General features: G+C 33.8%; 1 protein-coding gene across 1 annotated transcript in view; it reads right to left on the minus strand.

Moving 5' to 3' along the window:
* Nucleotides 1-18,271, minus strand: part of lrp1ba (low density lipoprotein receptor-related protein 1Ba) — a 283,055-nt gene that overhangs the window by 142,250 nt on the left and 122,534 nt on the right. The window contains exons 23-31 of the mRNA XM_016574938.1: nt 14,158-14,403; nt 12,571-12,768; nt 11,439-11,643; nt 10,954-11,118; nt 8,814-9,058; nt 5,613-5,744; nt 3,073-3,300; nt 2,129-2,303; nt 1,194-1,288 (exon numbers count right to left, since the gene is read on the minus strand). Coding sequence (XP_016430424.1) covers nt 1,194-1,288; nt 2,129-2,303; nt 3,073-3,300; nt 5,613-5,744; nt 8,814-9,058; nt 10,954-11,118; nt 11,439-11,643; nt 12,571-12,768; nt 14,158-14,403 — 1,689 coding nt within the window. The remainder of the gene's footprint in view (nt 1-1,193; nt 1,289-2,128; nt 2,304-3,072; nt 3,301-5,612; nt 5,745-8,813; nt 9,059-10,953; nt 11,119-11,438; nt 11,644-12,570; nt 12,769-14,157; nt 14,404-18,271) is intronic.

Consider the following 18,271-nt stretch of genomic DNA (forward strand, 5'->3'; position numbering starts at 1 on the left):
GATTCTAGAGAGCATTTGATTGGACAGAAAGTTTGATGAGAAGCTGAAATACGATGTGACGTCAAAAAAATCGTTGAGCCGTTTTGGCGGAAGTGACGAACTGCAAGCTTTGAATGCTTATATCTTCTAAATGCGAATTCTGTCACTGTTTTGGAGCAAACTGCCTTATAGATAACCTTAAGACTAACATATTGATACTAACACCCAAAAAACTTTATCATGGGGACTTTAAATGTTTTTACAAGTGAAAACAAAACAAAAGTAAAAGTACAAAAGTGAAAAAAAATGAAGGCAAAGAAAACAGTGTTGCTAACACCTTACTCTATGCTGTTTGCGAATGAAAAACAAAGCAAAAAAAAGAAGAGCAAAAATTATTTAATTAAAAAAAATGAAGAATGCAAAAAAAGCAACAAAACGGACTAAAGCAAAGGAAAGCAAAGCAAAACAGATGAAAGCAATACAAAACAAAGCAAACAAAAGCAAAACAAAAACAACGGCAATGCAAAACAGACTAAAGCAAAGCAAAGGCAAAGAAAAGTAAAGCAAAGCAAAACAGATGAAAGCAATACAAAACAAAGCAAAGAAAAGTAAAAACAAAAAATAAAAGCAACAAAACAAACTAAACCAAAGCAAAAGCAAAAAAAAACCAAAGAAAAGCAAAACAGAAAGCAACAGAAAGCAACACAAAACAAATAAAAGCAACACAAAAACAAAAGCAGTGCAAAACAGACTAAAGCAAAGCAAAATGAAGCAAAGAAAAGCAAAACAAAACAAAAGCAATGCAAAACAGAAAAGCAAAATCAAAGAAAAGCTAAGCAAAACAGATGAAAGCTAAGCAAATGCAAAGCAAAACGAGGCAATACAGACAAAGGCAAAGCAAATAAAAGTTACTTGAAATAAAATAAAATAAAATAAATAAACATTTAAGATTCATGTAGAAAAGAAAAACTAAACTAAAATTAATTTACCTAAAATTAAAAAAAAGAAAGAAAATCTAATTCAAAATTTTAATAAAAACTATAATAGCATCTCAATAATACCAAATTAACACCATTTTGGAAGAATGTCTTCACTGTATCATAATGCATTCTGGGACTGCTTCCTCCACAGATGACACATGCCTTAGATTTTGTACTAAGTATAAAATACTAAGTACACAGCTCACTACTGTAGGTTTTGGAACTTCAATTTACCAACGGGCTCCTTCTGGTTCTGGTGCAAAATCTTGATGTTGCTGCCATCCATATTGGCCATATTTATAGTGCCCCCGTCCATCCAGAACATCTTCCTGTAGACCACAACAAAACAAGAATCATTCAGAGAGATGGATTAGTCTTGAAGATGAAGGATGGGACTCTTCTGTTTAAGGAACGTGACCTGCTTGAAGGTCGGGAAGGTAGAAAATAACTTTATCTTCACAATCACCTCAGAGCACAAAACAATCAAATAAAGCTGTCTCTATCTCCCTCATACATCTTGATGGCGCGCATGAACCTACGTGACAGATGACTTTCAGAAATATCGACGGGGTCGGAAGCTAAAACGAGAAGACAGCTGGCGGAAAAAAAAAATGCAACACGAGGGCCAAAGATCACAAGATATTGGGGAGCGAAATAAAACAACATGCGCACCGTACCGTGCGTAAGATCCATCACTGGATTACAGAATCGCGTTATATTAAATCTCGTGTAAACAATTGTGAGGAACTGGCTCCGTTTTTAATTAGCTTGCATGCCTGGAATCATAATGTATGCTAATTAAAGAGCTGTCATTGACCAGCCCAACAAGGGTAAGATAAATTCGTATTTCTGATTGGCTGACAACCAGTTTGGCATCGTTAAATAGTTTTCATGGCTACAACAATTTGTCAGTCTTAATCAACTCCAAGAAAATTACTCTAATAACTTTAGCTAATTGGGCATGGGGAATATAAACAGAGACCTGTTCAGTAATTAGCTTTGTAACTGATGTATCTCACACGCAGATTTGACGGTAACAAAAGGTGACAATTCAACGGAAGTGTGCAATTACTTACTAATAAATAGGATAGCGATCTTTAGCGATACGCAGCTCGTAACTTCTCCATTATGGATACGGCTAACTGTTAGTGTGGTTTTTGCTATGTTACCCTTTAGATGGATGCAGGACGAGACACTTGGGTTTGTCCATCCCGTGAACGACAGTGTTTTTGAGAGATCCGTCAAGACGGGCGACGTTAATGTGGGTCTCGTCGTTGTCTGAGCTCATCCAGTACATGTTTCTGGATAGCCAATCAATAGCCAGGCCACGGACATTAGATAGGTCTGTAAATACAGATATTATCAATAAATAATCTGCATTTTTCATCACACAAAACAACGTAGATATATTGTGAAATTTATATATATATATATATATATATATATATATATATATATAAATGTATTTATTTTATTTTATTTTATTTATATTGATCATCTTTCATAAAATGTGGTAAAAATAAATACAAAATGAATTTTAAAAAAAAATTTGTAACAATATAATATTATATAATATTATATAATAAGCAATGAATAACCTGCATATTTAGCCACACAAATAAAATAAGCTTTAATTTAATGTAATTTAATATAATATGACAATATTTAATAATTTTTGGTACAGCACCTTTCATAATGTTTTATCAAAATAAAAAGGTAACTTGTCATGTTAAATAACTAAAAAGGAAATGAATATAATATAGGAAATTAATTTAATGTAATATCATATTATATTTATAATTTCTAAATTTATATAAATTATAAATGTGTTTAAAAACATGCAAAAAATAGGAAAATAAAATAAAATAAAATAATGAAATAAAATAAAATAAAATAATCTGTATATTTATCCATGCTAATAAAGAAAGCTGCTCATTGGAAATACTTGTAGATCACAGCAACAAAATGACAACAATAAATTAAAATAAAGTATAATTTGATAAACAATTTTCTTTGTCAAGACACATTTGACTCTTCTTTCAATAAATACAGGAAAACAAAAAGCAATTTTAAATGTGTGAGATAATAACTGTCCAAATGAACCTCGACATACCTCCTGATAGGACGGTTTCGAGTTTGGTTCCGTTAATGAACGCCCGTTTTATAGTTCTGGTCTTCACATCGGCCCAGTAAATCCTCTCGTCTCCAGCATCGTAATCCATCGCCGAGACGTCATCAATATCGGGTACAGTGAGGGCCATGATGACGTTGAGGTACGGGTTGTCGATGTCCACTCCTCGAATCTCAGATCTCCGAGCATATAACAGAAACTTCTTCACACCTGTTCATGTACATAAATACATAATCAACTCAAATTCACCCTCAATTGAATTCTGTTTCTCTATCTCTAGTATCACCGGGAGTGAAAAATATGACCTAAATCAGTTAGCGGGACAAATATAATAAGGGGAGTAAATATAATAACCTTGGAGTGATTTTTGACTCCTCTCTACTTTTTGATAAACAAATTAGTGCTGTTATTAGAGCAAGGTTTTTCCATTTGAGATCTATTGCAAAGTTGAAGCATTTTCTTTCAAGGAAGGATATGGAAGTTGTGATTCATGCACTTGTTACATCTCGATTGGATTATTGTAACTCTCTTTATTCTGGTCTTCCTCAATCTTCAGTGTCACGATTGCAAGCTGTTCAAAATGCTGCGGCAAGACTTTTGACTGGGTCAAAAAAGAGGGATCACATTTCTCCTGTCTTATCATCCCTTCATTGGCTTCCCGTTAAATTCAGGGTTGATTTTAAAATTCTTCTGTTCGTTTATAAGGCATTGTCTGGTTGTGCAACAAGTTATATCTCTGAACTTCTTGTGCCATATTGTCCTGCTAGGGCACTTAGATCTTCGAGTCACTTGCTTCTAACTGTACCACGGTGTCGGTACAAATCAAAGGGTGATCGGGCTTTTTCTGTGGTTGGCCCCAAGCTTTGGAATGGTCTCCCCTATCATGTGAGATCTGCTCCTTCTTTGGACATTTTTAAGTCTAGACTTAAATCTTATTTTTACTCTTTAGCCTTTGTATGCGTGTAGTTGTTGTTTTTATTAGTAGATTTGTTTGATCATTGTACAGCACTTTGGATCAATGTACATTGTATTTAAATGTGCTTTATAAATAAATGTTGTTGTTGTTGTTGAAGGGGAATTGAGTGTCCTTACAAAGGCAGCGCTATAAAGACATAAAACTCAAAGGACTCATACTGTAAATTCTCCTTTCTTGACCTCCAGAGAGATCTCTAGGGTGGCCGGTAAAGAGAGATCTCCATTTCAGTCTGTAATGAGTTTAGGTAGGTCACGTAAATCTCCTGATACACGCTATAATTATTCCAATATCAGACATTCTGTTTTACATCAGCTCCATTCAATTGTGGATCGCTCATTTTAATGAAGAAGCCTATATTGTAATTCGCAACTCGTGCCTCAGTGAAGCATCAGTGTGCATGAATGGCATTTCTTGCCGAAAAATATCACTTTTGAGTCCAAATATCAGATTTTTGCATTAGACCTTGCCATGTATAAAGACCTGTAAGACCTGTAATTTTAATATTAAAGGGGTCATATGATGCTGCTAAAAAGAACATTATTTTGTGTATTTGGTGTAATGAAATGTGTTTATGCATTCCTCAGCGACCAGCACAGATCAGCTTCAGGCATGACGAAGCCATATCATCCTCTTTTGGAAGGCCAAACAATGTAGTTTCGCTTTCACAACAAAACACACAGCGCCTCAACTTTACAGATCTTCTTTATGCACCAAGAGCTTGTAACACTCCAAAGAGAAAGGAAAAATTGAAATCGTATCATATGACCCCTTTAAATCAAACAACGTTACAAAAAAAATAGACTACCAATTGCTCTTAAGTTATTTACTTTTTTAAAACAAGTTTAATAATGTCATTAAAATATATTTATATATAGTTTTTAAATATTACAACATATAGTTTTTAATACATTGAAAATAAATACTTTAAATAAATAGTCGTTTTTCACAGTCAGATATATATATATATGCGTGTGTGTGTGTGTGTGTGTGTGAATATGCAAGTAATTATTAAGCAAGTAATTATCCAATTATTGTTTTAATTATTGTGAAGATTGTATATATAATTTAATACATAACACTATTAATAATTAAATCTATTTAAATAAATATAACTAAATAAAAAACTGTTGAAATATTAGTGTCTGTTGAATATTGCTGTGATACTTGAAATTCTAATGAGTAGATTTATACTATCCTGAAAAATTCAGTAAAAATAAATAAAAAAATCACATGAATGAACATTTTTTTTACCGGAGCTTTTACATTACAATGTTTGAAAAGCTTTCAAATAATATTAATATATTTGCTATACATAAAATGCACCTTCAAATAAAAAAAAATATAAAACAATAACAAAATGAGCAAAATAATTAAATAAATAAATTAATAAATAAGAACATTATTATTATAATAAAATAAAATGATATAAAACACAAAGACTTAACACTGTATGTATGATTTGAATTTTCTAATATTCTAAAACTGCATAGTTTCTGTGTGTGTGTAGGCCAAACATGTTTCATAAAGAGAGATCTACAGAACTCACCTTGGCAGGTTCGGTTGTTGGCCGACAGTTTCATGAGGTGTGGACAGGAGCAAGATGCAGAACCATTATAATTTATAAGACAGAGGTGAGAACATGGGCCTCTTCCTTTGTTACTAGCACATGGGTTAGGAGCTGAAACAGATAGGAGATAGGAGAGAAGAGAAAACATTAATAAAAGAACATCTGAGTATACATTGTGCATACGTCACATTAATATTTAATTCTCCTGATTTACCACCACAGCGACTTATTAGACAGAGATGCCTTTGATTATTATTTCCACAGGTCAAAGCCACAGGGCAACGTTAACATTTTTTAGTCTTTTATCATTTCTTCAGCTAGTTATTAGGCGATGCGGCTTGCATTAATGCACATAGTCTCCTGAAAACCAAAAGTACTCTGCCTAACATGTGGAAGATGTGGACGGCGTGCTGAGTAATTAGGCCCCTTATTCCCTACCCAACAATCCCTGGGTTTGTTCTTGCTCAGAGCAAGGTTATTACTCCACAACTCTAAATGGGATCGTAAAACACACACGTAACTAAAAAATGCATAACAAGTCCATAAAAAACAGTTGTTTCAGGCCTAATGAATACAGTAATCTCTATGTCACTCTCGCTAAGCTATTCTGACACGTGAAAACCCATAGCAATGCGGGCTGGCCTCTTCAGACGCAGACGGGTAATGAAAACAGACACAGAACAGACATTCAGCGCTATAAACAAAATCCCCAAACAGAGGAAAGCAGGTGCTAAGCCACAGGACAAAAACAGCCAAGAGCAGACACAGAAAAAGGTCAGAAAACTTACAAGTAATGGTTCAGGCTAAAGCTCATTTATTTAATTAAAATGATTTAATTTTGTAGTATCGCCTATTCACTTCAGATATTACTTGGAAAAAAATTAAAGAATGTTTACTTCATTGAAAAATGAAGTACCACATTTTTTATTTAATTTGAATAAATAAATAAATAAATAATCCAGATCACAATGTTTTATAACCTTCCAAAAAATGTATATATATATATATACCAAAATTTTTTTTTTTTTTTTTTTTTATAATTTTATTTTAATTAAATAAAAAACAAACATTTTAACCTGGGTTCCAGAGAACAATGTTTGAAAACCTTCAACATAATAACAATAATATATTTAATAATAATACATTTTATTTATATAGCACCTTTTAGATTCAAAATGCTTCAAATGGCATGATATAAAACCATTTATCAAAACAAATAAATATAAGAAAAGTATAGAAAACAAAAACAACAAATGCAAAAAACAAAAGCACAAATTATCAGCACTATAAACAAAATCAAAAACAAAGTAAAGTCAAACCACAGGACAAACACAGCAAAGAGCAGGAAAAATAGAAAGTTAGAAAAATGATCATTAATGTTTCAATCTAAAAGCTGAGGAGCACACTTTTGCCATAAAAACACCCATTTCTAATGTAGCCTGTACATTTCAAAACAATCTGGTTCAAAGCAAGAGACGACGAGTCTAAATATACAATTCTAAAAATGATTTACTCGAGATTCACTTTCATCCTCATTTTCAAGGACTGTACATAGTTGAAGGTTGTACTTCAAAGCAATTTTGATCAGAACATGAAAAACCAGACCCACAATCTCGCAAAAATCCTTCACACATCTGTGCGGCATATCACTCCATCCATACCGTAGGTTTATAGCTGCCAATCACTATCTGGAACACTCCGTGAATGTTTCCGCCAGCCCATTATAAGTGTTTAGCTGGAGTCATGAGTTAACAAAGAGCCTCTTAGCGCCATTAAGGGTAATTTAGCTTTGGTGGATGATGCCAAGCTCGATGTGTTGACAGAAGGCTGATTCTTCCACATCTGGCAGATGTACACCCAAGGGAAAAGATGCTGGACAGCCATCACGGGCTGATTCAATTGTGTTTTATTTATGGGATGCTTTTTGGCTCTTCTTTTGTACTTTATTGCCCAAATGGTGAACAAATTCTATTAGGTCAATTAAAACAGGGTTACAGAAGGAGGAACAGATTTCAAGCACATGTTCAGCGTTGACTGAACTGAAATTACCCAGAGGTCATTAGGGGTGGCTCTTTTGACTTGGGCCAGCAAACAACCACCCAATACACCCTAGCAACCAGCAAAAACACCATAGCAACCTTATAACAGCCCATTAAAACCCACACAGAACACATTAGGGGCTTGAGTTTTTGCATGAACATGCAGTCACAGCTTTTCAGAAAATGCAAAACAAACAAAAATGAAATAAATCATAACAAAATTATGACATTTTAATAACTAATTTATTATAATTTAATAAGTTTTTGTAGCATGTTCATTTATTTTTGGGGAAAAAAACAAGAAAAAAAATACCAATATACAGCTTTTTGTATGGAAAAGTGCTCCCAGATCTTTTTTTTTTATAAAATAAAATAAACATTTCTCAAAAGAACTCAAAAACAAAACATTCTTTTGTTTCTGATTTGGTATGTCTTTTGATTCTGAATAAACTAAGCTAAGCTAAACTAAAGTAAACTAAATTAAGCTAAAGTAAAGTAAAGTAAAGTAAAGTAAATAAATTAAATTAAATTAAATTAAATTAAATTAAATTAAATTAAATTAAATTAAATTAAATTAAATTAAATTAAATTAAATTACATAAAATAAAATAAAAATTCAATTCAATTCAATTCAATTCAATTCAATCACTTCAAAAAGAATTAAAAAATAAAACATTCTTTTGTTTCTGTTTTGGTACGTCTTTTGGTTCTGAATAAACTAAACTAAACTAAACTAATAAAATAAAATAAATCATTTCACAAAAGAACATTCTTTTGTTTCTGTTTTGGTACATCTTTTGGTTCTAACTGAAAGTGCATTTAGTTTTTAGTAGGACATTCAGAAGAGAATTGTGACCTTGTAGTGTTTGACGGTCTGTTTCGTGTTTCAGAAATTATGGGAATTCTTGATGGGAATCAAGGGAGTTCTTGACGAGACAGCTTTGCAGCCAATTAGTCTCTAAAATCTTCTAGTGAGAAACGGGACTGTGCCAAAACTGGGTGATTGTATGCTATTAATCCAACATGACAACTTCACTCAATCTAGAGGTTTCTCTCATTATGTTCTGTTGGATCCTTCAAATCATCATCTCTTTCAAAGTCCCTCCAGACACTTTTGAATGACAGCGAGACAGTTTCTTACTTTGTGGCTGCCTGCTAGGATGGTATATCTCCAGATCGAAGGGTTGGGCGCTGGTTTTTTGGATCACAGTTACATTGGATCCGGTCCATTTGTTGGCTTTGGTCAAAGTGTTGGTCCTCCAGTCGGTCCAATAGACGTTCCCTCCAAAGAGAGACACAGCGAAGGGGTGAGAGAGGAACTCGTGGCCTCGAAGAATTTCAATCATCCCCGTGCCATCATATAGAGCAGAGTATATAGCGTCAGATCTGAGGAAGGACAAATCATTTTCTAATTATCATCATTAGAGTATTTTAAAGTCAGCATGAAATGCAATCCACCTTATTCACTTTCCTAATACACATTTCTACACAATACAAAACGGAATCTCATATATTTTAAATCTTGTTTCATGTTGATTTACATCAGTTCAATTAACTAAACTAAGTCGAATTCAGAATTAAAAACAAGATTTATTAAGTGTGATTTGATTTGACTTAACTAGAATCAAACTCTGCAAATCTGGTTTAGCTCTGAATTGTGTCAGTTCAATTAAGTGAACTGAGCTGAATCAAATCTACCGGAAATACAACTCTGAATTACATCAATTCAGTTCACTAAACTAAAGTGAATCTGAGTCAAATCAAATCACAACAACCTGATCTGAATTAAATCAAACTTAATCGTGTTTAACTCTGAATTACGACAAATAAATTAACTGAACTGAACCAGGTTGTTTCAAATCAAATCAACATCAAAATGAATCCAACTTAATAAATAGTGTTTAACTCTAAATTATAACAAATACATTTGCTGAATTTAGTTGAGTCAAATCAACCTGAATCAAATCTTACCTTATCTTGTTTGACTCTGAATTATGACAATTCAATTAACAAAAGTTCAAATCAAATCTAACTTAATAAATCTTGAACTCTGAATTACAACAATTTAGTTACTGAGTCGAGTCAAACCAACCGGAATTTAACTGAATCAAATCAAACATAATCTTTTTTAACTCTGAATTGCCACAATTTCATTAAATGACCTGTACAAAGTTGTTTCAAATCAAATCAAATCAAATCAAATCAAATCAACCTGAACTGAATCAATTCGAACTTAAAAATAAATAAATTGAATATACATTTAAAAGATCTTAAAATAAATCTTAATCATGACAAATAAATTAACTGAACTTTCTCGAGTCAACTCAACCTGAAACAAACTGAAACAAAACTAATTTCATATTGTTTAACTCTGAATTAGAACATTTCAATTAACTGAATGGAACCAAGTTGTTTCAAATCAAAATTAAATCAAATTAAATCAACTAAATTAAATAAAAATGAATAAATCCGGTTTAAGATTACAACAACTCAATTAACTGACATCAACCAAGTAGTTTAAAAATAAATCAAAGTTTGCTTGAAGTAAAATAACAACCTATACAATATCTATCTATCTATCTATATATATATACCAATATATATATATATATATATATAACAATATATGAACATATTCTACATTTTTACTACAAAGACTTGTGTACTCTAAATAAAAAAAACAGTAAAAACAAAACAGTAAAAATAGTTTGCAAGAGTGCACTGATGCCTTAATGATGAGACACAGTTGAGAGAGAAAAAAAAGAAAGTAATGCTGTTGACAGACTGAGAAAGAAAGAGAGATGTGTGATCTGAATATAGCAGAGACAAAAATGAGGTAATCGAAAGCTGAGAATTGATCAGATTCTTCATTAAGTCCAAGAATCTCATTATCTGAATATTAATTTGCGGTGCATTTGGAGCCAACGGGCACAAGAGGAATTAAACTATCGCTGTGAGAAATTCAAGATGAGAGTTTATGAATGTGTCAAAACAGCAAAATTGCTACGCCGCTGCTTTGTAAAATACGAAAAAATAATTGATGGGCAAAATTATAATCAATAGTAATAGAATATCTCTGTCGGCCTGTCATTTCATCGCCAGCAGAGGTGGATCTCGAATTTGAACCAGTACAAAAACACATCAATCATTCAACCAAACGAGTGCTTGAATTTGTTACAAACGACTGAATCCGAGCTTATTCCCAATTCCACCCTCTCGTTTCCATCCAAAACATTCCCTAACGGTCTTGTCTTGCGAAAAAATGTTTGCGTGCTTCTTACCGGGCGTCTGTCCATACTATCCTGCTCTCCATGTGGTCCAAGGTCAGTCCGTTGGGCCAAGCGCCGGAGTCCATGTCCTTGAAAACCACATGCCGCTGTTTCCCGCTCATGGAAGCACCTTCGATGCGAGGAAACGTGGCGTCCCAATCGGTCCAGAACAAGGCACTGTTGACGACAAAACTCTATGTTAAAATCTACCTTAAACGACTTTCAAATGAGGGTTACTTGCAAACCACATCCTCATTAAAAGCATTAGCATTAGCGCAATTACAAAACAGGTAAGAATGTGTAATGGCCCAATTTCATGGTAATATCCCTTTTGGAAATCATTTAAAAACTCCTTTATGGGTGATTAGATGGGTTCATTACGATTCGCAAACCACCGAATGGAGCTATCAATCACTGAAGTTGTTCATTAAAGCTATGAAGTAATTGGAAAACTGGTGCTTTGCTGTTATTTTCTTCAACTGGATTGAGAAACGTACCCCTGGCCGGGGTCCACAGCGATGGCCCGAGGGTGTTCCATACCCCCGGCGATGAGGGTGGTTCGTAATTCGCCATTTAGCTTGGACAGCTCAATTTGGTCCAAGTTACTGTCAATCCAGTAGAGATTTCCCGCTATCCAATCAACAGCAAGACCTTCTGGAGTGGCTAGACCATGCTGGACCACCACCTCGATTGACGAAACACCTGCCGGGACAACAAACTGGGTTATTTTAAAGGAAATAAATGGTTGCTAGCTGGTCAGTCAAGCTCAAGATTACTTGAATTTGGCATTTGGTGAGTGTAATTTGGTAAGCTATGAAGTGTGTGAAATTTCTCAATATCTACTCATCAGTTCTTTTGTGATCTAAGTGTAAATTGCTTCTCACATTTTGGGAGCTTTTGAAGCTGAAATATTTACACAGTTGGTAGACTGACTTTGCTTTTTAAGTGTAAAACAGAGCTAAAAAAATCTCTTCACAATATGCTGAACAATAATAATAAAAATAAGAATCACGATCAGTGAGACATGGAGAAAAAAAACATTTACCTTGATCTTTTTAAATATAATAGGACATAAGCATTTTTTTTGTTTGTTTGTTTAAATTGATTTTTATTAAAATAAAGGGGTATCAGTCACTCCTTTAATATTCATAAAATAAAATTTAAAAAGTAGTCATTTTGTATTATATATATATATATACTGTATATATGTATACTACCTCAATTATTTTGTCAACACTATCAGCTTTTCACAGCACTTTGAAAACATCTTGGACTGAATGCAACTTGTAGTATATGCTAGATTTGACAATATTTATAAAATATTTTTGACACATTCATGTTTCCACTGGTACTGGAGTGACAGGCAAGGAAAACACATTTTTTGTGAGAAGTTGTTAGTTTTGTGAGTGTTAGGTTGCCCCTAAAAGTACTTTCATCCAAAATAATTCCTTGACAAACTTTTTTTTTTTTTTCAATTCTGCAGTTTTCAGTCCCACTATGACATTTACAGTATGCACTGTAAATTCCACTGAATCATATTATAGCTTTTATGGTATAATTAAGTCATAAATATTAACATTGTCATAAACTATGTATAAACTATGTAAAAAAAAAAATTGTAAATCATACCACTGCCTTCTGACAGCTTCCCACGGTAAATTTTGTCCTCTACGACATCGGTCCAATACAGCAGGCTCTGGCTGAAATGGAAATCCAAAGCGATGGTGTTCCTGAGCCCGGGGACCAACAGGCTGTAGTCGCCCCTTTGCAGGTTGATGCGGCGAATTTCGTGTCTGATGGAAAAAATGATGAACGCCTCAAAAGGATCTACAAAAAGACAGAAAACAATCGGTAAAGAGAACAAGAATGCATGCCGCATAGGACTGTGAAAATGCATAAGCAAGTTTAATGTTGACTTGTTGGTCCTATGAAATCACAATAAAAAGGATCTGTGTGTATATTAGGAATTGGTTTTACAATAAATTGCTAGTAAATTAAATAAATTGATATGTTACTCATTTGTAGACTAAATCACTAAATGTAAAATTGACAAAAAGAGAAATTGTATCTGTCAAGTGAAACATTGTTAAGAAACATTACCAAAGAATTTCAAAATGCTAAAATAAAATAAATCACATGTATGTAATTTGTGCATTGTAATGGTAAAATTATTAATGAAAAAGCATTAAAATATCACTTAAATGAAGAATAAGAATAAGAACAATCTGTATATAGCAATCTGTAAAGTGAAAAAAAAAAAAGAAAACAGTCCAAAAATGTTGCAACGTAATGCAACATTAACATTTAACATTGACTAGATGGTCATAAAAAAATCTAAATGCTGAGATGTTAAAATAAAATAAAATAAAAAATGCCTTATTTAATAAACATATATTTAGTAAATTACAAATTAAATTATACTGAGTTGATCAAAATTAAACAAATTAAATTGATGTAAAATTAAACTGAAAAAAAGTAAAATTGAAAAAAAGGCAAGAAATTTGAAAATTATTCATAAAAAATATTAAAATATCACTTAATAATAATAATAATAATAATCTTTGAATAAAATGTTAGCACATTCCAAGCTATGAATAAAGCAAAAATGTTATGCGGCACACATCTCTTTATGTCTGAGACTGAAGAGGAAACCTTATGTGGACTGCAATATGAATTATAGCTGGCAGTTTCAGTTCGGACAAAAACTAAATGCATTTTGACAGCTCTGAAAACTGAGCTGTGTGTTTCAGTGCAAGCTTGTTTTTCTTTTTATTAAAACATGCTACTGAGTGCTCTTTGCGCATATCTTCCTCTCCACTCACATAAAGTGCGCAGGAGTCTGAACGCTCTGATAATTCCCAGCCCGCTTTTGCTCTCTTGTAAAGTCACACCGCTAAAATGAAATGCATACATATCACAAATGCATTTTACACCTTAAAACTGACTGCACAATCCTCTCTCCGCAAGTAAATATGAATAAATATGCACTGAAAAAAACTGAGTCACCAATTAACTTACTTGTCATCTTGCAGCCATTTATCCGTGTTATTTACAGCTCAGAAATTAAGGGTCATTTGGTTCCCTTGAGGTTAATTGCCTTGCGGTTTGGACTGTAATCAGGTTTTAACCCTGTTTGAGATTGAACCTCTAATTTTCATGTGAAAAATTCAAATCGTTAACCACAGGCCAACCAAGAATCATCATGCCGCTGTTTACCTGTATTATAACAGCTGTCTCCATCGGGTCCAAGACTCCAGCCTGGATAGCAGGAGCATTTCACAGTATTCTTGTGTTGTTCGCACACTTGGCTGCAGCGTAGGTGCTTGGTACAGTAATCCAGGACTTCGCATGTCCGGCCGTCCGAACCCAGCTGGAACCCGGCCGGACAGGAACACACGACCCCTTTACCCGGCGCCACTGAGCACTCGTGACTGCAGCCGCCCTTCCTCACCGAACACTCATCTGAGATGGAGAAAAAATGCAGGGGAAGGGGGTTACTGTCAGAAAGAACGGAAGAAACTGTCACTTCAGAAGAAAATAGCAGGGTCCGAACACTGAGGCGGCAAGAACTGATGGAATTCCTCAGTAGACATACGGCCAAACAGCAGGGAGCCGTAGACGTTTGGAGGAGCTGAAGGAAATAGCAGAGAATGAACAAACAAGAAAGAGTTTGGTGCTCCAGGCTATACGCTTCTTGGGCAGCTAGAGCGATTGAAAAAAAGTGGACCGACTCAATGACTTCTTATTCCATTTCATAGACATGCTCCATTTAGGGGTACAACAGCATCTCACTGGGGCAGCAAAGGAACATATCTGTACCATATTTACCCCTAAAAGATTCATAATAGCATTTTAAGGGGACATATTACACTCTAAGGTACTAAACCAGTACTAAAACTTTTTTTTTTTGCAGTGTACTATATAGGTATGCTGCTCCAGGATATCTGTTCTTCTTAGTTTTTCTTCTAATGAAAGCTCAGAGGCACTGAACTCCAAGCCTTTTCCACCCTTGGTATCACTTTAATGTGATTTATGGCTGAAGACTGTAGGTTTGGACGATGAAATGTGACGGTACATCACTGAAGTGGTCCCATGGTGAAATGCTGAATGGAAAAACGTGGTTAAGTATTAGCTAAAGTTGTCAACTAGTAGAATATAGCAGCTACCCTCTTGGGTAATGAGCGCAATAATGTTATTTCTAACAGTGATGATAAAGTGTACCTTTGTTGCAAATGGCTTTGCACTTGGAGGGAAAACAAACTCTTTTAAATGAACATTAAAAATCAAGATCATGAGATAAACTATTGAAGCATAGAAAGGTTATATTACAACCAAAAAAAAGTTTTTTAAACTCTTTGATTTAGCAGGACAGTGGCTATATAGTAATTCTATGCTAAAATAGTAATCCCAACCAATTATGCGACAACTATAAGAAATACATTGGTTTGATCTTCCCCCAAAAATTGAGGCCACAGAGGGATTCAAGGTAACACCACCTTGAACAGCAAGTGGTTCCAAGGTTTAAATGAAGCGTCTAGCACTGACAGAGGATAATGTATCCATAAACCTCAAGGCAGTCACATTGGTGGAGTTGTGGAGTGAATAAAAATGTGCTAGACTCTCAAATGGAAACATCAAAGCACAGGCGGAAGAGATGTGGGGAACAGAAATGGATCATTGATGAGGGAAAAAGAGCTCGAAAAGGTATAAAATGGCAAGTGAAAGTACATTAAATCAAGCTAGAGTACAATCTGGCACTAGTGATACTGAGGAGTCGTGAGGTCTGAGCGAAGTTACTAATACAGTAGAGAAAATATAAAAGTTTTAACAGGGGAATAATGGATCTTTGATAGATGATAGATAGATAGACAGACAGACAGACAGACAGACAGACAGACAGACAGACAGATAGACAGATAGATAGATAGATGGACAGATAGACAGATAGATAGATAGATGTAATTAGTTACTTTTTCTTTTCTTTTTTTGGAGTAATGCAATTTTGTAATGCATTACTTTTAAAATGAACTTTCCCCAACACTGGAGAGATGACAGATTTTTCAAGGCATCCAAGACTGTCCAGCTGTATGTCAGATCTCATCAAGTTGCATTAAAAACAAACTATAATTCACAAGTCATAGTATAGCAAAGGCCAGCAGGTCCATTCACACATCTTCTGTAGCACAGAGAAAAGCAGCCGCAGGGCAAAACCTTGCAAAGCCCAGTGAGATCAGGAAAGAGCTGTTGATATAGTTATATAGATATATAAAGTAAAGAACCAGCTATGCACTGACAATCTGGTTAAAGCATTTGAGTTGCATACTAACAAAGAACAAAAAAATGGTGACCTATTTCTCTCCAAGATTCACTCTACAAAGCTGGGAACGTGATCTGGAGGCTCATTCATCATGATTAGTCCTATAACGTGCAGGCCAGGTCTGTTTTAAACAATATTTATCTAACTCAGAAAACTTCTGGAATGTTTCTAGACCATTGGGTTTTGACGATTTTGTATTTATCTTGACCAGGACGAGTGCATTCATCTCTGCCAGCGGCTTTGCAGGATTTGGGTTCAGTCCAGCTTTCATTGTCATGTCCAAGATATTTTAGCAGGACATTGAGAGCGTGTTTAAAGTTAATGGGGGTTTGATTGGCCCTTTTAAAATGAACAGGGACATTAGACTGAACTGTGACGTTAAATGCTCTTTTCAGGCCCGCTGAACCTGTGCTTGCTGGGATTCGGGCTACAGCTTTTCAATGCAGTGCCAACACAAATGACACTATTGTTTTATTAAAGGCCAGTGATAATAGAATAGAATAGAATAGAATAGAATAGAATAGAATAGAAATAAAAAATAATAATAAAATAATTTATATTAAAATAAATATATTTTGAATTAAGTTTATTACAAAGAAAAAAGTAAATAAAAATAAATTAATTAATTGTATAATTTACATAATTGTATAATTATACATATTTATTTATTTTCGAGAAGCAAAAGTTTATTAAGATATTAAGATTTATTTTCAGATAATATATTTTATTATTATTATTAGCTTAAATGGCAAAATGTTTTTCTAAAGGAAAAAATTAAAAAATAAATAAATAAATACTATCATGTACATAATTTATATTTTTATTTGAGAAGCAAATTCTTAAATTCTTTATTTTCTAAATAAATAAATAATATTTTTAATATTTGTTTTTTATTCTTTAAAAATCTGATCCATTTGTTAACATATTCAAAATGTTTAGTGTACTCAAAATCTGGCATCTGCATGGTTGCCATAGTGATGACTTGTGCTAAGACACATACAAAAGAAGCTGTCATTGTAGAAAGAGAAAATTTGGCACACGCTGTTCAAAATGGCTCGCTCCTTTGCTCATTCACTATTCATTACAAAGAGAACGACACGTGTGTGCATCAAAGAGGGAATTCAGCTGAAGACGCTTTTTGTGAGTGTTTAACGCTATAGCTTTAGCCGTACTTCACTGAAGTCACGTCCCGAACTCCGAAAACAAAACCCGATCTGATCTGACACACATTGGATTTTAATCAGATTTTAAACCACAATATTGATTCGGTTTGGATGAGGTTTGTTAAAATCAGATTCCATGCGGTTTTTGCTACAGACAATTAAACTGATTTGGGTTGGATTTTTGCTGCCTGTCTGAAAAAAACCTAATTATTTTGGTCAAAAGGAGGAAATAAATTCACAGTCAAATTTCCTCTCTGACAGACGGAACCAATATCTGATGATATTTCAGCTAAATGTCATATGACTGGAGAGTATGAGAGATTTTGTTGCGCCATTCCTCATATTTGATTCATATTTTGTACCAAAAATAAGGTGATTCACAACTAGACGGTGGATGATATATATATATATATATATATAACGCTATAGCTTTAGCCGTACTTCACTGAAGTCACGTCCCGAACTCCGAAAACAAAACCCGATCTGATCTGTCTGACACACGATTTTAATCAGATTTTAAACCACAATATTGATTCGGTTTGGATGAGGTTTGTTAAAATCAGATTCCATGCGGTTTTTGCTACAGACAATTAAACTGATTTGGGTTGGATTTTTGCTGCCTGTCTGAAAAAAACCTAATTATTTTGGTCAAAAGGAGGAAATAAATTCACAGTCAAATTTCCTCTCTGACAGACGGAACCAATATCTGATGATATTTCAGCTAAATGTCATATGACTGTAGAGTATGAGAGATTTTGTTGCGCCATTCCTCATATTTGATTCATATTTTGTACCAAAAATAAGGTGATTCACAACTAGACGGTGGATGATATATATATATATATATATA

The sequence above is a fragment of the Sinocyclocheilus rhinocerous genome, unplaced genomic scaffold, assembly GCF_001515625.1.
Source record: "Sinocyclocheilus rhinocerous isolate Xijiao unplaced genomic scaffold, SAMN03320098_v1.1 scaffold2578, whole genome shotgun sequence".
Lineage (NCBI taxonomy): Eukaryota > Metazoa > Chordata > Actinopteri > Cypriniformes > Cyprinidae > Sinocyclocheilus > Sinocyclocheilus rhinocerous.